General features: G+C 44.1%; 1 protein-coding gene across 1 annotated transcript; it reads right to left on the bottom strand.

Moving 5' to 3' along the window:
- Nucleotides 1–4,179: 4,179 nt before the first annotated feature.
- Nucleotides 4,180–21,866, bottom strand: LOC139385573 (N-acetylated alpha-linked acidic dipeptidase 2). Its single transcript, XM_071130745.1, has 20 exons — nucleotides 21,418–21,866; nucleotides 16,028–16,139; nucleotides 15,361–15,547; nucleotides 14,090–14,191; nucleotides 13,870–13,995; nucleotides 11,890–11,970; nucleotides 11,675–11,780; nucleotides 11,505–11,598; nucleotides 11,322–11,417; nucleotides 10,220–10,305; nucleotides 9,838–9,957; nucleotides 9,098–9,180; nucleotides 8,919–8,982; nucleotides 8,744–8,811; nucleotides 5,818–5,909; nucleotides 5,509–5,599; nucleotides 4,997–5,261; nucleotides 4,830–4,911; nucleotides 4,651–4,743; nucleotides 4,180–4,551 (listed from the first exon to the last, which is right to left on the bottom strand). The coding sequence occupies exons 1-20, from the start codon at nucleotides 21,497–21,499 to the stop codon at nucleotides 4,362–4,364; spliced, it is 2,220 nt and encodes a 739-aa protein (XP_070986846.1). The 5' UTR covers nucleotides 21,500–21,866; the 3' UTR covers nucleotides 4,180–4,361.
- Nucleotides 21,867–22,218: the final 352 nt, after the last annotated feature.

Below are 22,218 nucleotides of genomic sequence, written 5' to 3'. Positions count from 1 at the left end.
AAGGTGTTAAACAAATCAAAATATATTTTTGATTTTAGATTCTTCAAAGTAACCACCCTTTGTCTTGATGGCAGCTTTGCATTCTCTTGGCATCCCTCTCTTCTAAAGTTTCCTATGCTAAAGTTAGAAGGTTGTTTCTCTCCTCAGGACTGCAGCAGAGGTATCCATAACAGAGAGAAGTTAGGTTGTTTCTCTCCTCAGGGTTGCAGCAGAGGTATCCATAACAGAGAGAAGTTAGGTTGTTTCTCTCCTCAGGGCTGCAGCAGAGGTATCCATAACAGAGAGAAGTTAGGTTGTTTCTCTCCTCAGGACTACAGCAGAGGTATCCATAACAGAGAGAAGTTAGGTTGTTTCTCTCCTCAGGGTTGCAGCAGAGGTATCCATAACAGAGAGAAGTTAGGTTGTTTCTCTCCTCAGGGCTGCAGCAGAGGTATCCATAACAGAGAGAAGTTAGGTTGTTTCTCTCCTCAGGACTACAGCAGAGGTATCCATAACAGAGAGAAGTTAGGTTGTTTCTCTCCTCAGGACTGCAGCAGAGGTATCCATAACAGAGAGAAGTTAGGTTGTTTCTCTCCTCAGGGCTGCAGCAGAGGTATCCACAACAGAGAGAAGTTAGGTTGTTTCTCTCCTCAGGACTGCAGCAGAGGTATCCATAACAGAGAGAAGTTAGGTTGTTTCTCTCCTCAGGACTGCAGCAGAGGTATCTATAACAGAGAGAAGTTAGGTTGTTTCTCTCCTCAGGGCTGCAGCAGAGGTATCCATAACAGAGAGAAGTTAGGTTGTTTCTCTCCTCAGGGCTGCAGCAGAGGTATCTATAACAGAGAGAAGTTAGGTTGTTTCTCTCCTCAGGGCTGCAGCAGAGGTATCCATAACAGAGAGAAGTTAGGTTGTTTCTCTCCTCAGGGCTGCAGCAGAGGTATCCACAACAGAGAGAAGTTAGGTTGTTTCTCTCCTCAGGACTGCAGCAGAGGTATCCATAACAGAGAGAAGTTAGGTTGTTTCTCTCCCCAGGACTACAGCAGAGGTATCTATAACAGAGAGAAGTTAGGTTGTTTCTCTCCTCAGGGCTGCAGCAGAGGTATCCATAACAGAGAGAAGTTAGGTTGTTTCTCTCCTCAGGACTACAGCAGAGGTATCCATAACAGAGAGAAGTTAGGTTGTTTCTCTCCTCAGGGCTGCAGCAGAGGTATCCATAACAGAGAGAAGTTAGGTTGTTTCTCTCCTCAGGGCTGCAGCAGAGGTATCCATAACAGAGAGAAGTTAGGTTGTTTCTCTCCTCAGGACTGCAGCAGAGGTATCCATAACAGAGAGAAGTTAGGTTGTTTCTCTCCTCAGGGCTGCAGCAGAGGTATCCATAACAGAGAGAAGTTAGGTTGTTTCTCTCCTCAGGGCTGCAGCAGAGGTATCCACAACAGAGAGAAGTTAGGTTGTTTCTCTCCTCAGGGCTGCAGCAGAGGTATCCATAACAGAGAGAAGTTAGGTTGTTTCTCTCCTCAGGACTGCAGCAGAGGTATCCATAACAGAGAGAAGTTAGGTTGTTTCTCTCCTCAGGGCTGCAGCAGAGGTATCCATAACAGAGAGAAGTTAGGTTGTTTCTCTCCTCAGGGCTGCAGCAGAGGTATCCATAACAGAGAGAAGTTAGGTTGTTTCTCTCCTCAGGACTGCAGCAGAGGTATCCATAACAGAGAGAAGTTAGGTTGTTTCTCTCCTCAGGGCTGCAGCAGAGGTATCCATAACAGAGAGAAGTTAGGTTGTTTCTCTCCTCAGGACTGCAGCAGAGGTATCCATAACAGAGAGAAGTTAGGTTGTTTCTCTCCTCAGGGCTGCAGCAGAGGTATCCATAACAGAGAGAAGTTAGGTTGTTTCTCTCCTCAGGACTGCAGCAGAGGTATCCATAACAGAGAGAAGTTAGGTTGTTTCTCTCCTCAGGGCTGCAGCAGAGGTATCCACAACAGAGAGAAGTTAGGTTGTTTCTCTCCTCAGGGCTGCAGCAGAGGTATCCATAACAGAGAGAAGTTAGGTTGTTTCTCTCCTCAGGACTGCAGCAGAGGTATCCATAACAGAGGGAAGTCAGCGGAGCCGATCAGGCCAGAAGTGAAGAACTCGGAGGGGAGGAGAGAGAATAGAGGGGAGGAGAGAGAATGGAGGGGAGGAGAGAGAATGGAGCTAAAGCCTCGGGGTGACCCCTGTGTCATCCAGGCTCCTAAACCACTGGAGCTGATACATAGACCGAGGTAACACACACAAACTCATGCACATACACACACAGTTTGTATTTATCCTTAGTGATAACGCATGTGTGTCAAATCAAATCAAATTGTATTGGTCACATACACATGGTTAGCAGATGTTAATGCGAGTGTAGCGAAATGCTTGTGCTTCTAGTTCCGACCATGCAGTAATATCTAACTAGTAATCTAACAATTTCACAACAACTACCTTTTACACAAGTGTAAAGGAATGAGAATGTGTTCATATAAATATATGGATGAGCGATGGTTGAATGGCATAGACAAGATGCAGTAGATGGTATTTATTTTACCTTTATTTAACTAGGCAAGTCAGGTATGTGGCAGGTTCTACAGTCAATCACAGAGTACAAAAGTAAAACCAGCCCCGTCGCGGACCCCGACGTCTTGCTCCCAGACAAAATAAACTACTTCTTTGCTTGCTTGGCTCATAGGCTCTCTCTCTCTCTCTATCTCGGACAGGAGGATGTGAATATTGGCACATCCTTGTAAGAATGGAGGCTGCTCCAAGGTAGAGTACTACTCCTGTTCATATTCTCATCATTTCCCAGTGTGTAGAAGTTACCAGTTCAGAGAGTAGCTCAGTGGTAGAGGGAGATGTTTAGGAGTTTGATTATCTTTTTAGTGTGATCTGTTGTTTATGGTGTGTATCCTGGTTTCTCTCGGTTGCAGTCTTTGTCTGTAACGAGGAGAAGTGTAAACAACCACCCTGGAGTACCCAACTTCCACGAGGGGTGAGACCCAAAAACACTTGCTATTCTGATGCTAATATGTCCTCCTCCTGTCTAGTTTGTCTGGATAGATGTGTTGTTGGCCTCTGTTCTGGGCTGTCCCCTGTCGGTCAGGATGAAGTTCTGGAGCTGCTGTAGGAGGAAGACATCAGCCTTTTAACTGTTTCCTGGCCCAGGAGGGCTGCACCACAGGAGGTCTTGGCTCATTACGCTCTAGCGCCTCCTTGTGGCGGGCCGGGCGCCTGCAGGCTGACTTTGGTCATCAGTTGATGAGACAAGCGATGAGACAAGATTGTAATAACCAAATTAGGGAGAAAAGGGGGTAAAAAAAAAAGAAACAATTAGATCTCAAAGTAATCTCTTATTAAGTTACTAAGTAATTTAATAGGATCTCTGTGGTATTCATATAATTGATCTCCCTCTCATGTCTCCTAGGTGATATACTGGAGCCAATCACCTGGGCTCATCTGGACCTTCCCTCTCCCACAGACACGCACACTGAGAGGGGGAAGGAGAATTGAAAGTGGAATGCATAGAACCAGACAGAGAATGAAATCTAGCACACGGTACATGCTGCTCCCATGTTTGAATGAACCTGTACCCTGTTGATGGTAGGCTGATAGCAGTATGTATGTCGTACGTACGCAGGCTTTCTATATTTAGCTGTAGAATTACACTGGGCACTAATGACACCGATGACATTCTACTCTGAATGCAGAGACTAAACTTCACTGCATTGAAACACTGTCTGAAGGCAATAACCATCAGGTCTTCCTACTACCTCTATCTTCTCACTGAAAAGAGATCCAGGCAGCTATCACCATAGAAACCCTCATCTGGATCTGTAACTAATGGATCAGGATCTGTAACTAATGAGTAATTAGGTACAGCAGTCCTCGACCACACACACACACACACACAGTGGCAGTCCTCTTCTTTGTTAAGTGCATTTGAGACTGTGTGTGGCATTTTATTGATATCAGCTGCCTTCCAGCGAATTTAACTGGTCAAACGATGTTCTCTTGCCTGCATTCATCATGGTCGTGCTTTAACTGTCTTTGTTTTGGGTTGTTAAATCTGTGATTTAGTTTCACTCTTTGCTATCACACAACGTAATGAAACTCTGCACCTACATTGTAATCACACTGCTCAGGATGGGCTATCTTTATACCAGAGGGATGAAGTTCACAAACCATTACTTCATTAAAAGTCTGTTTTTATTTTCAAAATGGTGCAGTTTTACTAAAAGCAGCCAGATAGCGATCGGAGAGGATGTGGCTTCAGACTACTGGCTCAGATAAAGCATGGAGTGTAAGGCAGGGCTGGTGTGTCTTTCTCAGTTGCTGTGTGTGTGTGTGTGTGTGTGTGAGAGATCTTTTCGTTAGGCAGGAGGTGTGAGTGTCATGGCGGCAGCTTGGACGGTAAACGCAGCGATGCTGATCTGTCGCCTCACTTCATCCCACGCCTGTTTGGGATTGGCTGTACGCTCGATGTCAAACAGCGCATCATAAATGCCAGGGAAGGACTCGCCAGCATATTTATTATGACTGCTGGGAGCAAAGATCACATGTCTGAAGAGAGGGAAGAGGGTGAGAGAAAATAAAATCGGATTCTAAACTGATCATGAAGACATTACACAGCACTGAGTATGTGCTGTAGCTGGCTCTCACCTGTAGAATGGTCGGCCAGGTAAACCTAGCGGGTCCACGAAGGCTCTCTCCAGGTACATTAGCTGGTCATTGACCATACGTATCTGTATAGGGCTGAGAGAGTAGGGGGAACACACCTGTTAACACACTTCCACAACAATAAACATGACACACACACACACACACACGCTCTCTCTTACTCTGTCCTGTCCAGAGTGGTGAGACGCTCATGGAAGTCCCTAGCAGCCACAGTGAAGTTCTCCACCGCAGAGAACAGAGAATCTGGACAAAAACAAATTCGACTTTGTAGGTGATGGGGGATTCAGAATGAGTGTCTTTGTATGTAAACATGTGTGTTTTCTCTTACCGAATGATACCCCGTATTTCACAAGAGCATCTGGGTGTTTTTGTCCCAGCTGAGCGATGGTGTGGGCATACTTTGTCAGAGAGCCAGCGTATTGACTGGCATCCAGGGGGAGGAGCTGGGAATCAGCCAATAGGAAGATGAGGCCTCCCCTGACCTGAGCTACGGCTCTGAGCTTCCGGAAGGAAGGGTCGTAGAACCTCTCCACCAACTCAAAGGTCTCATACACACTGTGATACACTGGGTAGCTGCTGTACCGCTCTGTCTTCTACAAAGTAGAATACACACTGTGATACACTGGGTAGCTGCTGTACCGCTCTGTCTTCTACAAAGTAGAATACACACACCGGGTTTGATTGCATGAAAAAACATGAATGGTTTTTCCTACTTTAAATGCCCAATGATGACCCCCATATTGGTGGTGGTGGGCTATTGTATTGCATCAAAAGGACATCTGCAATGTGCTCCTGTCTCCAGGTTCACCCGCCCGCCCCCCAGAACAATGTCCCTCTCACCCTGTTCTTGGTGTATCGGGCCCTGCCTGCTGCGATGCCCAGTCGGATAAAATACGCCTCAAAGTCACTGCCTGAACCCAGCTTACTGATCCTAGAGGGAAGGAGGGAGGGAGGGAGGGAGGGAGGGAGAGAGGGAGAGAGAGAGAGAGAGAGAGAGAGAGAGACCCACAAGAGGTTGGTTCATAAATATTATTTTTTTATACACCAAATTAGAGCATCTGCTAAATGACAAAAATGTAAATAAAATCAATCAGTAAAAGTGCATGTGATCAGAGTGATAAGTCTATTGTGGTTGGTAATGGGTCTGACCGGGGTGCATCGCGGTCATCTGTCCAGTTGTCGCGCTTGTGCCAGCTCTCATACAGAGACAACCCCTCCTCTCCCTCCTCTGGACTGGACACCTACAAAGAGGTATTGGTGTTTCAGTTATAGTCTGGGACTATGTCGGTCTACACTAGAGGTCGGCTGATACCAATACCAATTATTGGAGGACCAAAAAAGCCGATACCGATTAATCGGCTGATTTAAAAATAAATACAAAAATGCATTTGTAATAATGACAATTACAACAATACTGAATTAACACGTATTTTAACTTAATATAATACATCAATAAAATCTATTTAGCCTCAAGTAAATAATGAAACATGTTCAATTTGGTTTAAATAATGCAAAAACAAAGTGTTGGAGAAGAAAGTAAAAGTGCAATATGTGCCATGTAAGAAAGCTAACGTTTCAGTTCCTTGCTCAGAACATGAGAACATATGAAAGCTGGTGGTTCCTTTTAACATGAGTCTTCAATATTCCCAGGTAAGAAGTTTTAGGTTGTAGTTATTATAGGAATTATAGGACTATTTCCCTCTATAACATTTGTATTTCATTAACCTTTGACTATTGGATGTTCTTATAGGCACTTTAGTATTGCCAGTGTAACAGTATAGCTTCCGTCCCTCTCCTCGCTGGCTCCTCTCTGGGCTCGAACCAGCAACACAACGACAACAGTCACCACGTCAAAGCAGCGTTACCCATGCAGAGCAAGGGAAACAACCACAGGCTCAGAGCAAGTGAAGTTTGAAACGCTATTAGCGCGCGCTAACTAGCCAGCCATTTCACTTCAGTCACACCAGCCTCATCTCAGGAGTTGATAGGTTGGGAGTTGATAGGCTTGAAGTCATAAACAGCGCAATGCATGACGCACAACAAAGAGCTGCTGGCAAAACGCACAAAAGTGCTGTTTGAATGAATGTTTACGCGCCTGCTTCTGCCTACCACCGCTCAGTTGGATACTTGTATGCTTGTATGCTTGTATGCTCAGTCAGATTATATGCAACGCAGGACACGCTAGATAATATCTAGTAATATCATCAACCATGTGTAGTTAACTAGTGATTATGATTGATTGTTTTTTATAAGATAAGTTTAACTAGCATGAAACTTATCTTGGCTTACTGGATTTGCGTAACAGGCAGTCTCCTTGTGGAGTGCAACGAGAGAGAGGCAGGTCGTTATTGCGTTGGACTAGTTAACTGTAAGGTTGCAAGATTGGATCCCCCGAGCTGACAAAGTGAAAATCTGTCTTTCTGCCCCTGAACGAGGCAGTTAACCCACCTCTCCTAGGCCGTCATTGAAAATAAGAATGTGTTCTTAACTGACTTGCCTAGTTAAATAAAGATTTAATAAAGGTGAAAAAAAGAAAAAAGAAAACTGATTTCCGATTGTTATGAAATCGACTCTTATAAATCGGCCATTCCGATTAATCGGTCGACCTCTAGTCTACACCCTGTGAAAGTAAACACCTCTTCTGTTTACTTCTGTATCATGTCCCCTAGTCTTTTGAATGGGCTTGATCAAATTCATGAAAACGCAGTCATTTACACTACCAGTCAAGTTTGGACACACCTACTCATTCAAGGGTTTTTCTTTATTTTTTAAAAACTATTTTCTACATTGTAGAATTATAGTGAAGACATCAAATCTATGAAATAACACAAATGGAATCATGTAGTAACCAATAAAGTGTTAAACAAATCAAAATATATTTGAGATTCTTCAAAGTCGCCACCCTTTTCCTTGATCACAGCTTTGCACACTCTTGGCATTCTCTCAACCAGCTTCATGAAGTAGTCACCTGGAATGCATTTCAATTTAACAGGTGTGCTTTGTTAAAAGTTAATTTGTGGAATTTCTTTCCTCCTTAATGTGTTTGAGCCAAACAGTTGTGTTGTGACAAGGTAGGGGTGGTATACAGAAGACAGCCCTATTTGGTAAAAGACCAAGTCCATATTATGGTAAGAACAGGTCAAATAAGCAAAGAGAAACTACAGTCCATCATTACTTTAAGACATGAAGGTCAGTCATTTCAGAAAATCTCAAGAACTTTCAATCTTCAAGAAATGTCAATCTTCAAGTGCAGTCGCAAAAACCATCAAGCGCTATGATGAAACTGGCTCTCAGGAGGACCACCACAAAAAGGAAGACCCAGAGTTCCCTCTGCTGCAGAGGACAAGTTCATTACAGTTACCAGCCTCAGAAATTGCAGCCCAAATAAATGCTTCACAGAGTTCAAATAACAGACACATCTCAACATCAACTGTTCAGAGGAGACTGCGTGAATCAGACAATCATTGTCAAATTGTTGCAAAGAAACAACTACAGACAGAAGATAGAAAAGTGTGTGTGCTCATTAATAGAGGCTTGTCCTGACTGTTTGAGTGTGTAGAATGACCCCAGGATGTCTGGCCTCTCAGCCAAGAATTGACAGAAACGGACTGGTTCCTCTTGATCGGAGACAGAGTAAAGGTTATATCATGCGCACCAGTAACAGAGCTCTTGTTCTGTTTGGAGCCTGTTTCTGTGCCAAAGACTCATGTTTTCTGTGTGTGTGACCCCAGTACCTTCCATACATTATCTGGGCCGACAGTCAAAGGCGCTTGCTTGCCCAACTTGGGGGAACCGTTGAGCTACTGTTAGAGGAAGTATGTATGAAGTGACTTTATTAGTTAAAGGTAGAATTTCCACCACAATATAAAATTACATTTGCGTTTGTGGATGAATTTGACTTCTGCCAGATGCCTTTTATGAAGTTTGTGTGCCGAAAACCATTCGTTATGTTTTTGCCCATTGAATACCATTCAAAAAGTCTTCAAAAGTTCAAAAACTACAACGCTACTTCCTGGAAAGCAACGCGCCACAGTGTAATCCTGAAATACTTGATAGACAGCTGATTCAAGTTTACCTGTTTGGTGATGTCGTACACTAAGGTGTGGAGAGAGGGGGTGCAGTCTATCCTCAATGTGTACATACCTGCAACACACACACACAAAGAAACACACACACACACACACCCGAGTGTCATTTTCACATGTGAAAACCCACACAACCACCCCCCCAACACACACACACAAACTCACCCTCTATTGCTGAGTCTGCATTGATGTAAGCCACTGCTCTCTCCTGCAGCACTTTGGCGTTTTCCTGTCAAGGAGAAAGAGACAGGACAGACATTTAGATTAGAGTTTAGTCATCTCTGTTAACAGAGCACTACAGTACACATTTCCCTCACCACAACATCACATAATGTGTGTAGTACCTCAGCCCACTCTGTTGATCCCAGCAGTCCAAACTCCTCTGCATCCCAACTGGCAAATACTATGGACCTCCTGGGCCTCCAGCCTATAGTGAACACACACGCACACGCACACACACACAAAGTCCAGAGAAAACACACACTTGGCAAAATGCATTGAACCTATAAAATATACAGCACTTCTCAGAGTCAAACATAATATGAGGAAACAGGCCTGACAGAACATTCTAGAACAATACAGAGAACTATTCCAGAATGCTACAGCATGGGAACATTCTAGAACAATACAGAGAACTATTCCAGGCTGCTACAGCATGGGGATATTCTAGAACAATACAGAGAACTACTCCAGACTGCTACAGCATGGGAACATTCTAGAACAATACAGATAACTACTCCAGACTGCTACAGTATGGGAACATTCTAGAACAATACAGAGAACTACTCCAGACTGCTACAGTATGGGAACATTCTAGAACAATACAGAGAACTACTCCAGACTGCTACAGTATGGGAACATTCTAGAACAATACAGAGAACTACTCCAGACTGCTACAGCATGGGACCAGTCATCCGTACAGAGTTTTGCATGCAGATTACACCTGTGTCTGCTGTTTTATGTTTTTATGATGGAGCTGTAGTCATAAAGACTTGTCTCAGTACATAGTGGTCTGTGTGTGTGTGTGTTTTTTTAAATGCATGTGTGTGTTAATCTGACCCCCCCCTCCCCCCCACACACACACCTTTTCTGAGCAGTTTCCCAGCGCTCCTTACACTCTCGTGCACCACGGCAGCTCCCGTTACCGGGTCAATCCCCCCGAACACCCAGGCATCCCGGTGGCCCCCCAGGATCACATAGCGGTCTGCCAACAACGGAGAGAGGAGGGGGAGAGGGGTCACAATCACCATCTACGGTGATCCTAATTCTGTTGTGAATCAAGTGTTGTGCCAGGTATTTGAAACAAAACAGTGATGATAGTTGTTGGTGTTGAGTTGTGTAGAGGAAGCTCCAGACTGTGTACAGCCAGCTCTGAACTGTCTCCCAACGTCCTGTCCCCTGGCTTCCAGAAACCCGGTCAACAGGCCCTTACTAGAACATTCAGAGAAGGCTGTGGGAAGTGGTACCTGGCTCCACGGCCCCTCGTAACCTCCCGATGACGTTGTATATCCGGGTCACCTGGTTGTTGGTGTGGATGTTCATACGCACCTTCCTGAGAACCACAGAGAGGAGTCAGAGACAGAGAGGAGACAGAGAGGAGACAGAAACATAGACAGAGAGGAGACAGAGAGGAGACAGAAACAGAGAGGAAACAGAGACAGAGAGGAGACAGAAACAGAGAGGAAACAGAGACAGAGAGGAGACAGAGAGGAGACAGAGACAGAGAGGAGACAGAGAGGAAACAGAGACAGAGAGGAGACAGAGACAGCGAGGAGACAGAGAGGAGACAGAAACAGAGAGGAAACATAGACAGAGAGGAGACAGAGAGGAGACAGAGACAGAGAGGAGACAGATAGGAGACAGAGACAGAAAGGAGACAGATAGGAGACAGAGACAGAAAGGAGACAGAGAGGAGACAGAGAGGAGACAGAGACAGAGATGAGACAGAGACAGAGAGGAGACAGAGTAGGAGAGAAGACAGAGGCAGAGAGGAGACAGATAGGAGACAGAGACAGACAGGAGACAGAGAGGAGAGAGACAGAGATGAGACAGAGACAGAGAGGAGACAGAGAGGAGAAAGAGTAGGAGAGGAGACAGAGGCAGAGAGGAGACAGAGAGGACACAGAGAGGAGACAGAGACAGAGAGGAGACAGAGACAGAGAGGAGACAGAGACTCTACATTGTTGTTGTTTCAGTAATCCCAATTCTCCTCCACTGTTGTTGATGGGAACAAAGAGAGCCCCTCCCTCACCACCCTCCCTCACCCCTAGCCTCTGATCCTGTTCTCTTGCCAACTCCTTATGGAATCGTCATGCAGAACATGTTTGTCTTGACAATGACAATGGTGTAGGCAAAAGCACAAACAGAACTGGGAGCAGGCTACCTCAGCCCCACTCGTTGTGTGAAAATGTGTGTGTGTGTCAATCTCTCTCTCACAGAACACACAAGGAGCCTCTATTCTACTGCTCTGGGCAACACTCCAGAGAATTAGAGAGCGAGAGGGGAGGGCCTCCCGAAGGAAGGGAGAGAGTTTGGGGAAGGAAGGGAGAGAGGTATATGGTGTCTTACTGTGTACTGAAGCCGTCAGTGAAGCCCGGTCCAATACGATAGGACACGTTTAACGCTCCCTTCCAGTTATTGGGTGGGACGTCTCCTCCCATATTCCTACCAAGGGTGACATCATACAGGAAGTTACATTACACACAGGAATTGTGTGTGTAAGCTCTGATTGGCTGCCATCATAATACTCACTTTAGTAGTTGGATGGCATCATGATAGCCAATAGGATGCACTGGAATTTTAGGAAGCCCCACCCCTTCCTCCAGGTTGTACCTGTAAGTGTATTCTGGTGGAGAGGGGGAGGATGTTTATAGTCCCCCATTATCACAGAAACATCTATGTCTCTATACGAACACACACACCTTTAGCAGGATACCCTGGCGTGAGGGGGTCTCCTGCCCCATTCAGGTTGAGGACATTACCCCTCTGTGCCCCTCCACCTGGAAGGTTCCACCCGTCGGGGTATGGCTGCATATAACATAACAAATAGTTATGGACAGTCTCTCAGTTCACAGATCTCTTTTTGTTGTTTTAAATAGGATGTCTATTCTACTTATTGAAATTCTATGTACAGTACCTGAACTCCTGGGGCGCAGTAATCTGCAGGGTCTGAGAACATGATTATACCGCTCGCCCCATGAAGCATCGCATTCTTCACCTACAGAGGGATGGAGAGAGAGGATGAGATGAGAGGGAGGGGGAGAGAGAGAGAGAGAGGGTGGGAGGGAGATAGATAGAGAGAGAGGGAGAGAGAGAGAGAGAGAGGATGAGATGAGAGGGAGGGGGAGAGAGAGAGAGAGGGAGGGAGGGAGGGAGGGAGATAGATAGAGAGAGAGGGAGGGAGATAGAGAGAGGATGAGATGAGAGGGAGGGGAGAGAGCGTGAGAGAGAGGGAGAGAGAGAGAGAGAGGGAGGGGGGGAGAGAGAGAGCAGGGGGAGAGAGAGAGAGGGAGGGGGAGAGAGAGAGAGAGAGAGAGAGAGGGAGAGAGAGAGGATGAGATGAGAGGGAGGGGAGAGAGCGTGAGAGAGAGGGAGAGAGAGAGAGAGAGAGGGAGGGGGGGAGAGAGAGAGCGGGGGGAGATAGATAGAGAGAGAGGGAGGGAGATAGAGAGAGAGAGAGAGAGGGAGAGGATGAGATGAGAGGGAGGGGGGGAGAGCGTGAGAGAGGGAGGGAGGGAGATAGATAGAGAGAGAGGGAGGGAGATAGAGAGAGAGAGCGGGAGAGAGAGAATGAGATGAGAGGGAGGGGGAGAGAGCGTGAGAGAGAGGGAGAGAGAGAGAGGGAGGGGGGAGAGAGAGAGAGCGGGGGGAGAGAGAGAGAGGGAGGGGGGAGAGAGAGAGAGAGAGAGAGGGAGGGGGAGAGAGGGAGCGAGGGGGAGAGAGAGCGAGAGAGAGAGAGAGAGATAGATAGAGAAAGAGGGAGGGAGATAGAGAGATAGAGAGAGAGAGGGAGGGAGATAGAGAGAGGGAGAGAGAGAGGGAGGGAGATAGAGAGAGAGGGAGGAGGAGGCGAGAGAGAGAGGGGGGAGAGAGGGAGGGAGGGAGAGAGAGAGGGAGAGGGAGGGAGCGAGAGAGAGAGAGAGAGGGAGAGAGAGAGAGGAGAGAGAGAGAGAGAGAGAGAGAGAGAGAGAGAGAGAGAGAGAGAGAGAGAGGGGGGAGAGAGAGGGAGAGAGAGAGAGAGAGAGAGAGAGAGAGGGAGGGGGGGAGAGAGAGAGAGAGGGAAAGGGAGGGAGGGGGAGAGAGAGTGAGAGGGGGAGGGAGGGAGGGAGGTGAGGGAGGGAGAGAGAGAGAGAGAGAGGGGGAGAGAGAGAGAGGGAGAGGGAGGGGGAGGGAGGGGGAGGGAGAGTGAGAGAGAGAGAGAGAGAGAGAGAGAGAGAGAGGGGAGAGGTAGCGACAGAGCTGCATTTCCTATTACACTGTGACAAATACTCAGACCTAAAATAATATTTATTTCCCAAAATTATAATTCAATACAAAGAATTTGAAACTATAAAAGATGAAGAAAAAAAACAAATATTTATTTGATGAAAAGACAAAATGTGCAGTTTTGGCAGCCAAATATGTGTCCTCCTGCCACAACCTGAGGGACAGCCAGTGAAAAGTGCAAAGTAATGTCGATAATATTTCCCATCTTGTTTTGTTTTGTACAATGTCATGTGTCTTCTCAGTCATGTTGACACTGGTCTACTGCCATTGCTTTAATGTATTGTTGTTCTCATGAATATTGTTGTTGTAGTTGTTAATAATGGTAATCCCATGTCCATTACTACTATTATTATTGCTGTTGGTCCCACCATTTATTTATATATAAATATATTTTATATATATATGAATATATATTTTTATTTATTTTTCGATATGTATACTTTGACAATGTAAGTAATAATGAACTTGCCATGTCAATAAAGTCAATTGAATTGAGAGAGCGAGAGAGAAAGAGAGAGGGAGAGAGAGAGAGGGAGGGAGAGAGAAAGAGAGAGGGAGAGAGGGAGGGAGAGAGAGAAAGAGAGAGAGAGAGAGGGAGGGAGAGAGATGGTGTATGGAGAGAGAGAGAGACCTTGTTTCCTCTGAAGATATTTCCATATCTGACTATAACGATCTTCCCAGTGACGTTGATCCCCATCTGTCTCTCCAGCTGGAAGAAGTCCTCTGTACGCCCATAGTTCACATAAACCAGGTCACCCTGAGGAAACACGCACAGTAGGTAGGTCTCTCTCTCTCTCTGTGTGTGTGTGTGTGTGTGTGTGTGTGTGTGTGTATGTGTGTGTGTACCCTACCACTGGTTGTCCCTGCGCTGAGAAGGCGCTGTAGGGAGGAACGATGTCAGAGACATTCTCATATCCCTCAGGAACCGGCTCTGATAGAGAAGTGTTGAACATCTGGAAGACAGACAGACAGACAGACAGGCACACAGACACACACACACACACACACACACACACACACACACACATACAGACAGATACTAAATAGTCAACAATCAATAGGAAATAGCCAATAACAAAAAAATAAGCAGATTTCTAGCCAAACCAGGTACACATGGCCCTGTGTGCGTCACAGTGCTGTGATGTACACAGGGCCCATGTGTACCTGGTTTGGCTAGAAATCTGCTTTTCTCGCACACACACACACACACACACACAGACACACACACACACACACACACAGACACACACACACACACACACACACACACACACACACACACACACACACACACACACACACACACACACACACACACACACACACACACACACACACACACACACACACAGTGGCTATGGCCTTATCTCTCATTAGTTATCAGCCTACTAAAGGGACCTTGGTCTACCATGTGGTTTCCATGGTACCAAGGGGCAAGAACTAACCTATTAAAAGTTCCCTGAGGTGGGGCCTCCCGGGTGGCGCAGTGGTCTAGGGCACTGCATCGCAGCGCTAGCTGTGCCACCAGAGACTCTGGGCTCTGTCGTAACCGGCCGCGACCGGGAGGTCCGTGGGGCGACGCACAATTGGCCTAGCGTCGTCCTGGTTAGGGAGGGCTCGCGCACCAGCGACTCCTGTGGCGGGTGGGCGCAGTGCACGCTAACCAAGGTTGCCAGGTGCACGGTGTTTCCTCTGACACATTGGTGCGGCTGGCTTCCGGGTTGGATGCGCGCTGTGTTAAGAAGCAGTGCGGCTTGGTTGGGTTGTGTATCGGAGGACGCATGACTTTCAACCTTCGTCTCTCCCGAGCCCGTACGGGAGTTGTAGCGATGAGAAAAGATAGCAACTACTAACAATTGGATACTACGAAATTGGGGAGAAAAAGGGGGTAAAAATGTTTTAAAAAGTTCCCTGAGGTAGTCCTTGAGAACTGGCCTGCCTATCATACCCTCAATTAGTTACAACATCTGTTGACTGAAAGATGAAATGTGTATGCAAGTGTGCACAAGTGTATGTGAGTGAGTGAGTGAGTGAGTGAGTGAGTGTGTGAGTGAGTGAGTGAGTGTGTGAGTGAGTGAGTGAGTGAGTGAGTGAGTGTGTGAGTGAGTGAGTGAGTGTGTACCTCGTTGCCCAGATCGTCTACTATAGAGATGTAGTTGGGCTGTGATATGTTGGGGTATGACAGCAGCACATCATAAGGTACCATCTCTACTGAGTCCAGACCATACGCTAGCCACTCCCCTTTTATCTGTTCAGCCAGTTGGAGGTTCTGCTCTGTACCGGCCAGGTGGGGTAACCGGGTGAACTTCCTGCAGAGACAGAGAGAGTGAGACAAAGAGAGAGAGAGCAAGAGAGAGAGAAAGCAAGAGAAAGAGAGAGAGAGAGACAGAGAGGAAGGGGTCCCTTGTGGCTCAGTTGGTAGATCATGGCGCTTGCAACACCAGAATTGTGGGTTTGATTCCCACGCGGGACCAGTATGGAAAAGTAGAAATGTGTGCACTCACTACTGTAAGTCGCTCTGGTTAAGAGTGTCTGCTAAATGACTGAAATCTCAGAAGAGGATGAGAGCGGGAGGAGGACTGAGCATTAATAGTCCTAGGCGTGTGTCCTAGGGGTGTGTCTTAGGTGTGTCCTAGGGGTGTGTCCTAGGGGTGTGTCCTAGGGGTGTGTCCTAGGTGTGTCCTAGGTGTGTCCTAGGTGTGTCCTAGCTGTGTCCTAGGTGTGTCCTAGGTGTGTCCTAGCTGTGTCTTAGGTATGTGGTGGAGGAACAGGGTTCTAGAATTGTGTACCTCAGATGATCTCTGATGTTCTCTGGTCGCATCTCATCCAGAAACTCTCTCAGGTGACGTCTGGACCCTGCATCATGGCTTGTTTCTGTGCTGGTGGGCCTTGCAAACCAGCCTGGTATGCACACACACAGGCATGTTATGTTATATAAACTAACACACCACCCTGACTGACAGACTTAACACACCCACACTGACAGATGGACAGATTCAGTATCACTCTCCCTGTAAATCAAATCAAAGTTTATTATTCATAGAAACAGGATACATGATACATGATGAATGAATGAAATGAAATGAAACTGTGCAATGAAATGCTTGCGCACGTCCTCAACATTGCAATAAATCATAAACAAGCAGTAAGACTACAGCAGTCACAATAACACTGTCAATAATAACACAATAACACTGTCAATAATAACACAATAACACTGTCAGTAATAACACAATAACACTGTCAATAATAACACAATAACACTGCCAATAATAACACAATAACACTGTCAATAATAACACAATAACACTGTCAATAATAACACAATAACACTGTCAGTAATAACACAATAACACTGTCAATAATAACACAATAACACTGTCAGTAATAACACAATAACACTGTCAATAATAACACAATAACACTGCCAATAATAACACAATAACACTGTCAATAATAACACAATAACACTGTCAATAATAACACAATAACACTGTCAATAATAACACTGTCAATAATAACACAATAACACTGTCAATAATAACACTGTCAATAATAACACAATAACACTGTCAATAATAACACAATAACACTGTCAATAATAACACAATAACACTGTCAGTAATAACACAATAACACTGTCAGTAATAACACAATAACACTGTCAATAATAACACAATAACACTGCCAATAATAACACAATAACACTGTCAATAATAACACAATAACACTGTCAATAATAACACAATAACACTGTCAATAATAACACAATAACACTGTCAATAATAACACAATAACACTGTCAATAATAACACTGTCAATAATAACACAATAACACTGTCAATAATAACACTGTCAATAATAACACAATAACTCTGTCAATTATAACACTGTCAATAATAACACAATAACACTGCCAATAATAACACAGTCAATAATAACACAATAACACTGTCAGTAATAACACTGTCAGTAATAACACAATAACACTGTCAGTAATAACACAATAACACAGTCAATAATAACACAATAACACTGTCAGTAATAACACAAGAACACTGTCAGTAATAACACAATAACACTGTCAGTAATAACACAATAACACTGTCAGTAATAACACAATAACACTGTCAGTAATAACACAATGACACTGTTAATAATAACACAATAACACAGTCAATAATAACACAATAACACTGTCAGTAATAACACAAGAACACTGTCAGTAATAACACAATAACACTGTCAGTAATAACACAATAACACTGTCAGTAATAACACAATAACACTGTCAGTAATAACACAATAACACTGTCAGTAATAACACAATGACACTGTCAATAATAACACAATAACTCTGTCAATTATAACACTGTCAATAATAACACAATAACACTGCCAATAATAACACAGTCAATAATAACACAATAACACTGTCAGTAATAACACTGTCAGTAATAACACAATAACACTGTCAGTAATAACACAATAACACAGTCAATAATAACACAATAACACTGTCAGTAATAACACAAGAACACTGTCAGTAATAACACAATAACACTGTCAGTAATAACACAATAACACTGTCAGTAATAACACAATAACACTGTCAGTAATAACACAATAACACTGTCAGTAATAACACAATGACACTGTCAATAATAACACAATAACACTGTCAATAATAACACAATAACACTGTCAATAATAACACAATAACACTGTCAATAATAACACAATAACACTGTCAGTAATAACACAATAACACTGTCAGTAATAACACAATGACACTGTCAATAATAACACAATAACTCTGTCAATTATAACACTGTCAATAATAACACAATAACACTGCCAATAATAACACAGTCAATAATAACACAATAACACTGTCAGTAATAACACTGTCAGTAATAACACAATAACACTGTCAGTAATAACACAATAACACAGTCAATAATAACACAATAACACTGTCAGTAATAACACAAGAACACTGTCAGTAATACCACAATAACACTGTCAGTAATAACACAATAACACTGTCAGTAATAACACAATAACACTGTCAGTAATAACACAATAACACTGTCAGTAATAACACAATAACACTGTCAGTAATAACACAATGACACTGTTAATAATAACAAAGTATACACAAAGTAGACAAAGTATTTTAAAGAGAAACTAATAAAACAAGATGGACATTTTGTAAAATGTACAGAATGTATTGTGAATACGACTCAGTGTTATAGACGAGTAGTAAAGAGAATAGTGAGGGGAGCAACAGTAGTATTTATAATAAACACACACAGCAGTGGTGTGTGAGAGTGTATGTGTGTGCTTGTGCTTGTGCTTGTGTTTGTGTGTCTGTGTGTGTGTGTGCTTGTGTTTGTGTGTGTGTGTGTGTGTGTGTGTGTGTGTGTGTGTGTGTGTGTGTGTGTGTGTGTGTGTGTGAAGTGGGAATGCAGAGAGTCTGTGCAAATAGTCAGGTGGACGACAGGTACACTACCGTTCAAAAGTTTGGGGTCACTTAGAAATGTCCTTTTTTTTACAACAACGTCAACAGTGAAGAGGCGACTCGGATGCTTAGCTAACACAACGTGCCATTGGAACACAGGAGTGATGGTTGCTGGTAATGGGCCTCTGTACGCCTATGTAGATATTCCATAAAAAATCTGCTGTTTCCAGCTACAATAGTCGTTCACAACATTAACAATGTCTACACTGTATTTCTGATCAATTTGAGGTTATTTTAATGGCCATAAAATGCACATACACAGTTAAATACAGTTGTATGGCCTGAAGGTAGAAACTGTCTCTGAGCCTGTTGGTCCGGGGCCTGATGCTCCAATAGGTTACTTACTATAGCTGTTTCAAGGTCAATACACCACGCCAGAGAAATACTGTTATTGCGTAACATCTTACTGTAGTAATTTAGCTTTTAGTGTGTGTGTGTCTGTCATGTGTTATGACGCTAGTAACAGAGAAGGTAGAAAGGACAGCATATGTGAACTGTGCTTGTGGAGTAGTAGACTCTGGCATAACTGTGAAAGTCTGACACACACACACAATCACACACATTCATGAAGTGGATAATTGTGCATTCCTGTCTTTTCCAAAATACATGTACAGTTGAAGTCGGAAGTTTACATACACTTAGGTTGGAGTCATTAAAACTTGTTTTTCAACCACTCCACACATTTCTTGTTAACAAACTATAGTTTTGGCAAGTCGGTTAGGACATCTACTTTGTGAATGACACAAGTAATTTTTCCAATAATTGTTTACAGACTGATTATTTCTCCTATAATTCACTGTATCACAATTCCAGTGGGTCAGAAGATTACATGCACTCATTTGACTGGGCCTTTAAACAGCTTGGAAAATTCCAGAAAATATCTTTAGTAGCTTCTGATAGGCTAATTAATTTGAGTCAATTGGAGGTGTACCTGTGGATGTATTTCAAGGCCTACCTTCAAACTCAGTGCCTCTTTGTTTGACATCATGTGAAAATCAAAAGAAATCATTCAAGACCTCAGAAGAAATATTGTAGACCTCCACAAGTCTGGTTAATTCTTGGGAGCAATTTCCAAACACCTGAAGATACCACGTTCATCTGTACAAACAATATTATGCAAGTATAACCACCATGGACCACATAGCCATCATACAGCTTGGGGAAGGAGAAGCGTTCTGTCTCCTAGAGATGAACGTACTTTGGTGCGAAAAGTGCTAATCAATCCAAGAACAACAGCAAAGGACCCTGTGAAGATGCTGGAGGAAAAAGGTACAAAAGTATCTATATCCACAGTAAAACGAGTCCTATATCGACATAACCTGAAAGATCGCTCAGCTAGGAGGAAGCCACTGCTCCAAAACCGCCATAAATAAGCCAGACTACGGTTTGCAACTGCACATGGGGACAAAGATCATACTTTTTGGAGAAATGTCCTCTCGTCAGATGAAACAAAAATAGAACTGTTTGGCCATAATGACCATCGTTATGTTTGGAGGAAAAAGAGGGAGGCTTGCAAGAGGAAGAACACCATCCCGACCGTGAAGCACAGGGGTGGTAGCATCATGTTGTGGGGGTGCTTTGCTGCAGGCGGGGCTGGTGCACTTCACAAAATAGATGGCGCCATGAGGATGGAAAAGTATATGGATATATTGAAGCAAAGCTTGGTCGCAAATGGGTCTTCCAAATGGACAATGGACCCAAGCATACTTCCAAAGTTGTGGCAAAATTACTTAAGGACAACAAAGTCAAGATATTTGAGTGGCCATCACAAAGCCCTGACCTCAATCTCATACAAAATTTGTGGGAAGAACTGAAAAAGCGTGTGCGAGCAAGGAGGCCTACAAACCTGACTCGGTTACACCAGTTCTGTCAGGAGGAATTGGCCAAAATGCACCCAACGTATTGTGGGAAGCTTGTGGAAGGCTACACGTAACCTTTGACCCAAGTTAAACAATTTAAAGGCAATGCTACCAAATACTAATTGAGTGTGTGTAAACTTCTGACCCACTGGGAATGTGATGAAAGAAATAAAAGCTTAAATAAATCCTTCTCTCTACCATTATTCTGAAATGTCACATTCTTAAAATAAAGTCGTGATCCTAACTGACCTAAGACAGGGAATTTTTTAATAGGATTAAATGCCAGGAATTGTGAAAAACTGAGTTTAAATGTATTTGGCTAAGGTGTATGTAAACTTCCCGACTTCAACTGTAGGTCACAGTTCATCTCAGAGCTGACTGAGGAATGTAGTAACATATGGTCACTTGTATGCGTTTATCCAACTCTACTATGTTGATTCCTCAATAGAGGAACGTGTTATTTGACAAGACAATAAGCGTTTTTGTAACCCTGTGTTAAGACGACTTTTTCGTATTCAGACTGTTAGTAGAAACACACTGCGATTTCAGACGTTTGAAAAGATGCTTTGCGAACTATAACATTCCTTTCTCCGGGCTCACCAAAAAATAAAACAATTGCCTCAGACAGATGCATATTATAGTTCTTAAACTTGGCATTATTACAAACTTCACTATGAAATGCAAAAGTAACACAAGGTTACAATACCACTACCACTATCATTCGCCAGTAAAAGGAAACTTTAACTTCCTAAAATGTGTTTAACTAATCAGCGCCTAAAATGTCATTATAACTCACCTATTATAAACCCGGTCAGGAAAAACGACGTTATAACGATGAGCCAACATATCCACTGCACGAGCCTGCTTTCGGTTTTCATTGTCCCGCTTGGTAACACTCCGAAACACCGACCGCATTCAACAATATAATGGAGTGCATGTGTGTGAAAAGCAAAGAGAGAGAAAGAGAGAGAGAGAGGAGGGGGGGACAGTCAAAAGTGTCCAAGAGAGAATATACAGAGCGAGAGTAGAAAGGGGTGGAGGAGAGTGGAGAGTTTACTGCAGTAGGCCTATTTCTACAACTATAAATTACATTTTCAGCTTAATTGTCACATAATTGTCTCGTTTGTCTGAGTTTCTCGTAGTTTATATAAATAGTTCTGTGACATTTTCCCACACTCTTGTGCAGCCTGCGGTCGCGCTTGACCCTTGCGCCCAGTCCGGCCTCGGCGCAGCTCCAGGACAGCTGCGTGCAGCCTGTGCCTCTTTCATGCGGTGGGCTCGAGCGTGAAGCTCTGGAATGTGCGCTGGGGAAACGTTCCAAGAGTGACACTCGGTCAGCAGCAGGCACAGACCTGATTCAGACTTCTGCCTGCCTAACCTAACGTAGCAGTCGTAAAATTACACAGGTGAGTAGTAGGTGCAACGGTGCCTGCCTGTAGTATGTGTGCGCACAATTGCCTCTGCAAAAAGGTCTCGACCTTCATGGCACAGGTCTGAGTTGGCTATATATAAGCCTGTAGACTCGTGCACAGTTTCTGGTTCAAGCCCCGCCATAGCTGTACACCCATGCTAGTGATTTATAGTGGTGATTGTGAAC

This window comes from Oncorhynchus clarkii, chromosome 27 (assembly GCF_045791955.1).
Source record: "Oncorhynchus clarkii lewisi isolate Uvic-CL-2024 chromosome 27, UVic_Ocla_1.0, whole genome shotgun sequence".
In the NCBI taxonomy this organism is placed as follows: domain Eukaryota; kingdom Metazoa; phylum Chordata; class Actinopteri; order Salmoniformes; family Salmonidae; genus Oncorhynchus; species Oncorhynchus clarkii.
This window is presented reverse-complemented; position numbering and strand designations above follow the sequence as displayed.

Bases quoted from the DNA above. Each gene is read 5' to 3' on its own strand.
- LOC139385573 (XM_071130745.1), bottom strand. From the start codon at position 21,499: ATGAAAACCGAAAGCAGGCTCGTGCAGTGGATATGTTGGCTCATCGTT. The intron at 14,192-15,360 runs GTACACACTCAC...TCTGTCTTCCAG, and splicing joins TAGACGATCTGGGCAACGAG to ATGTTCAACACTTCTCTATC. The intron at 11,418-11,504 runs GTGAGTATTATG...CACCCTTGGTAG, and splicing joins GATGCCATCCAACTACTAAA to GAATATGGGAGGAGACGTCC.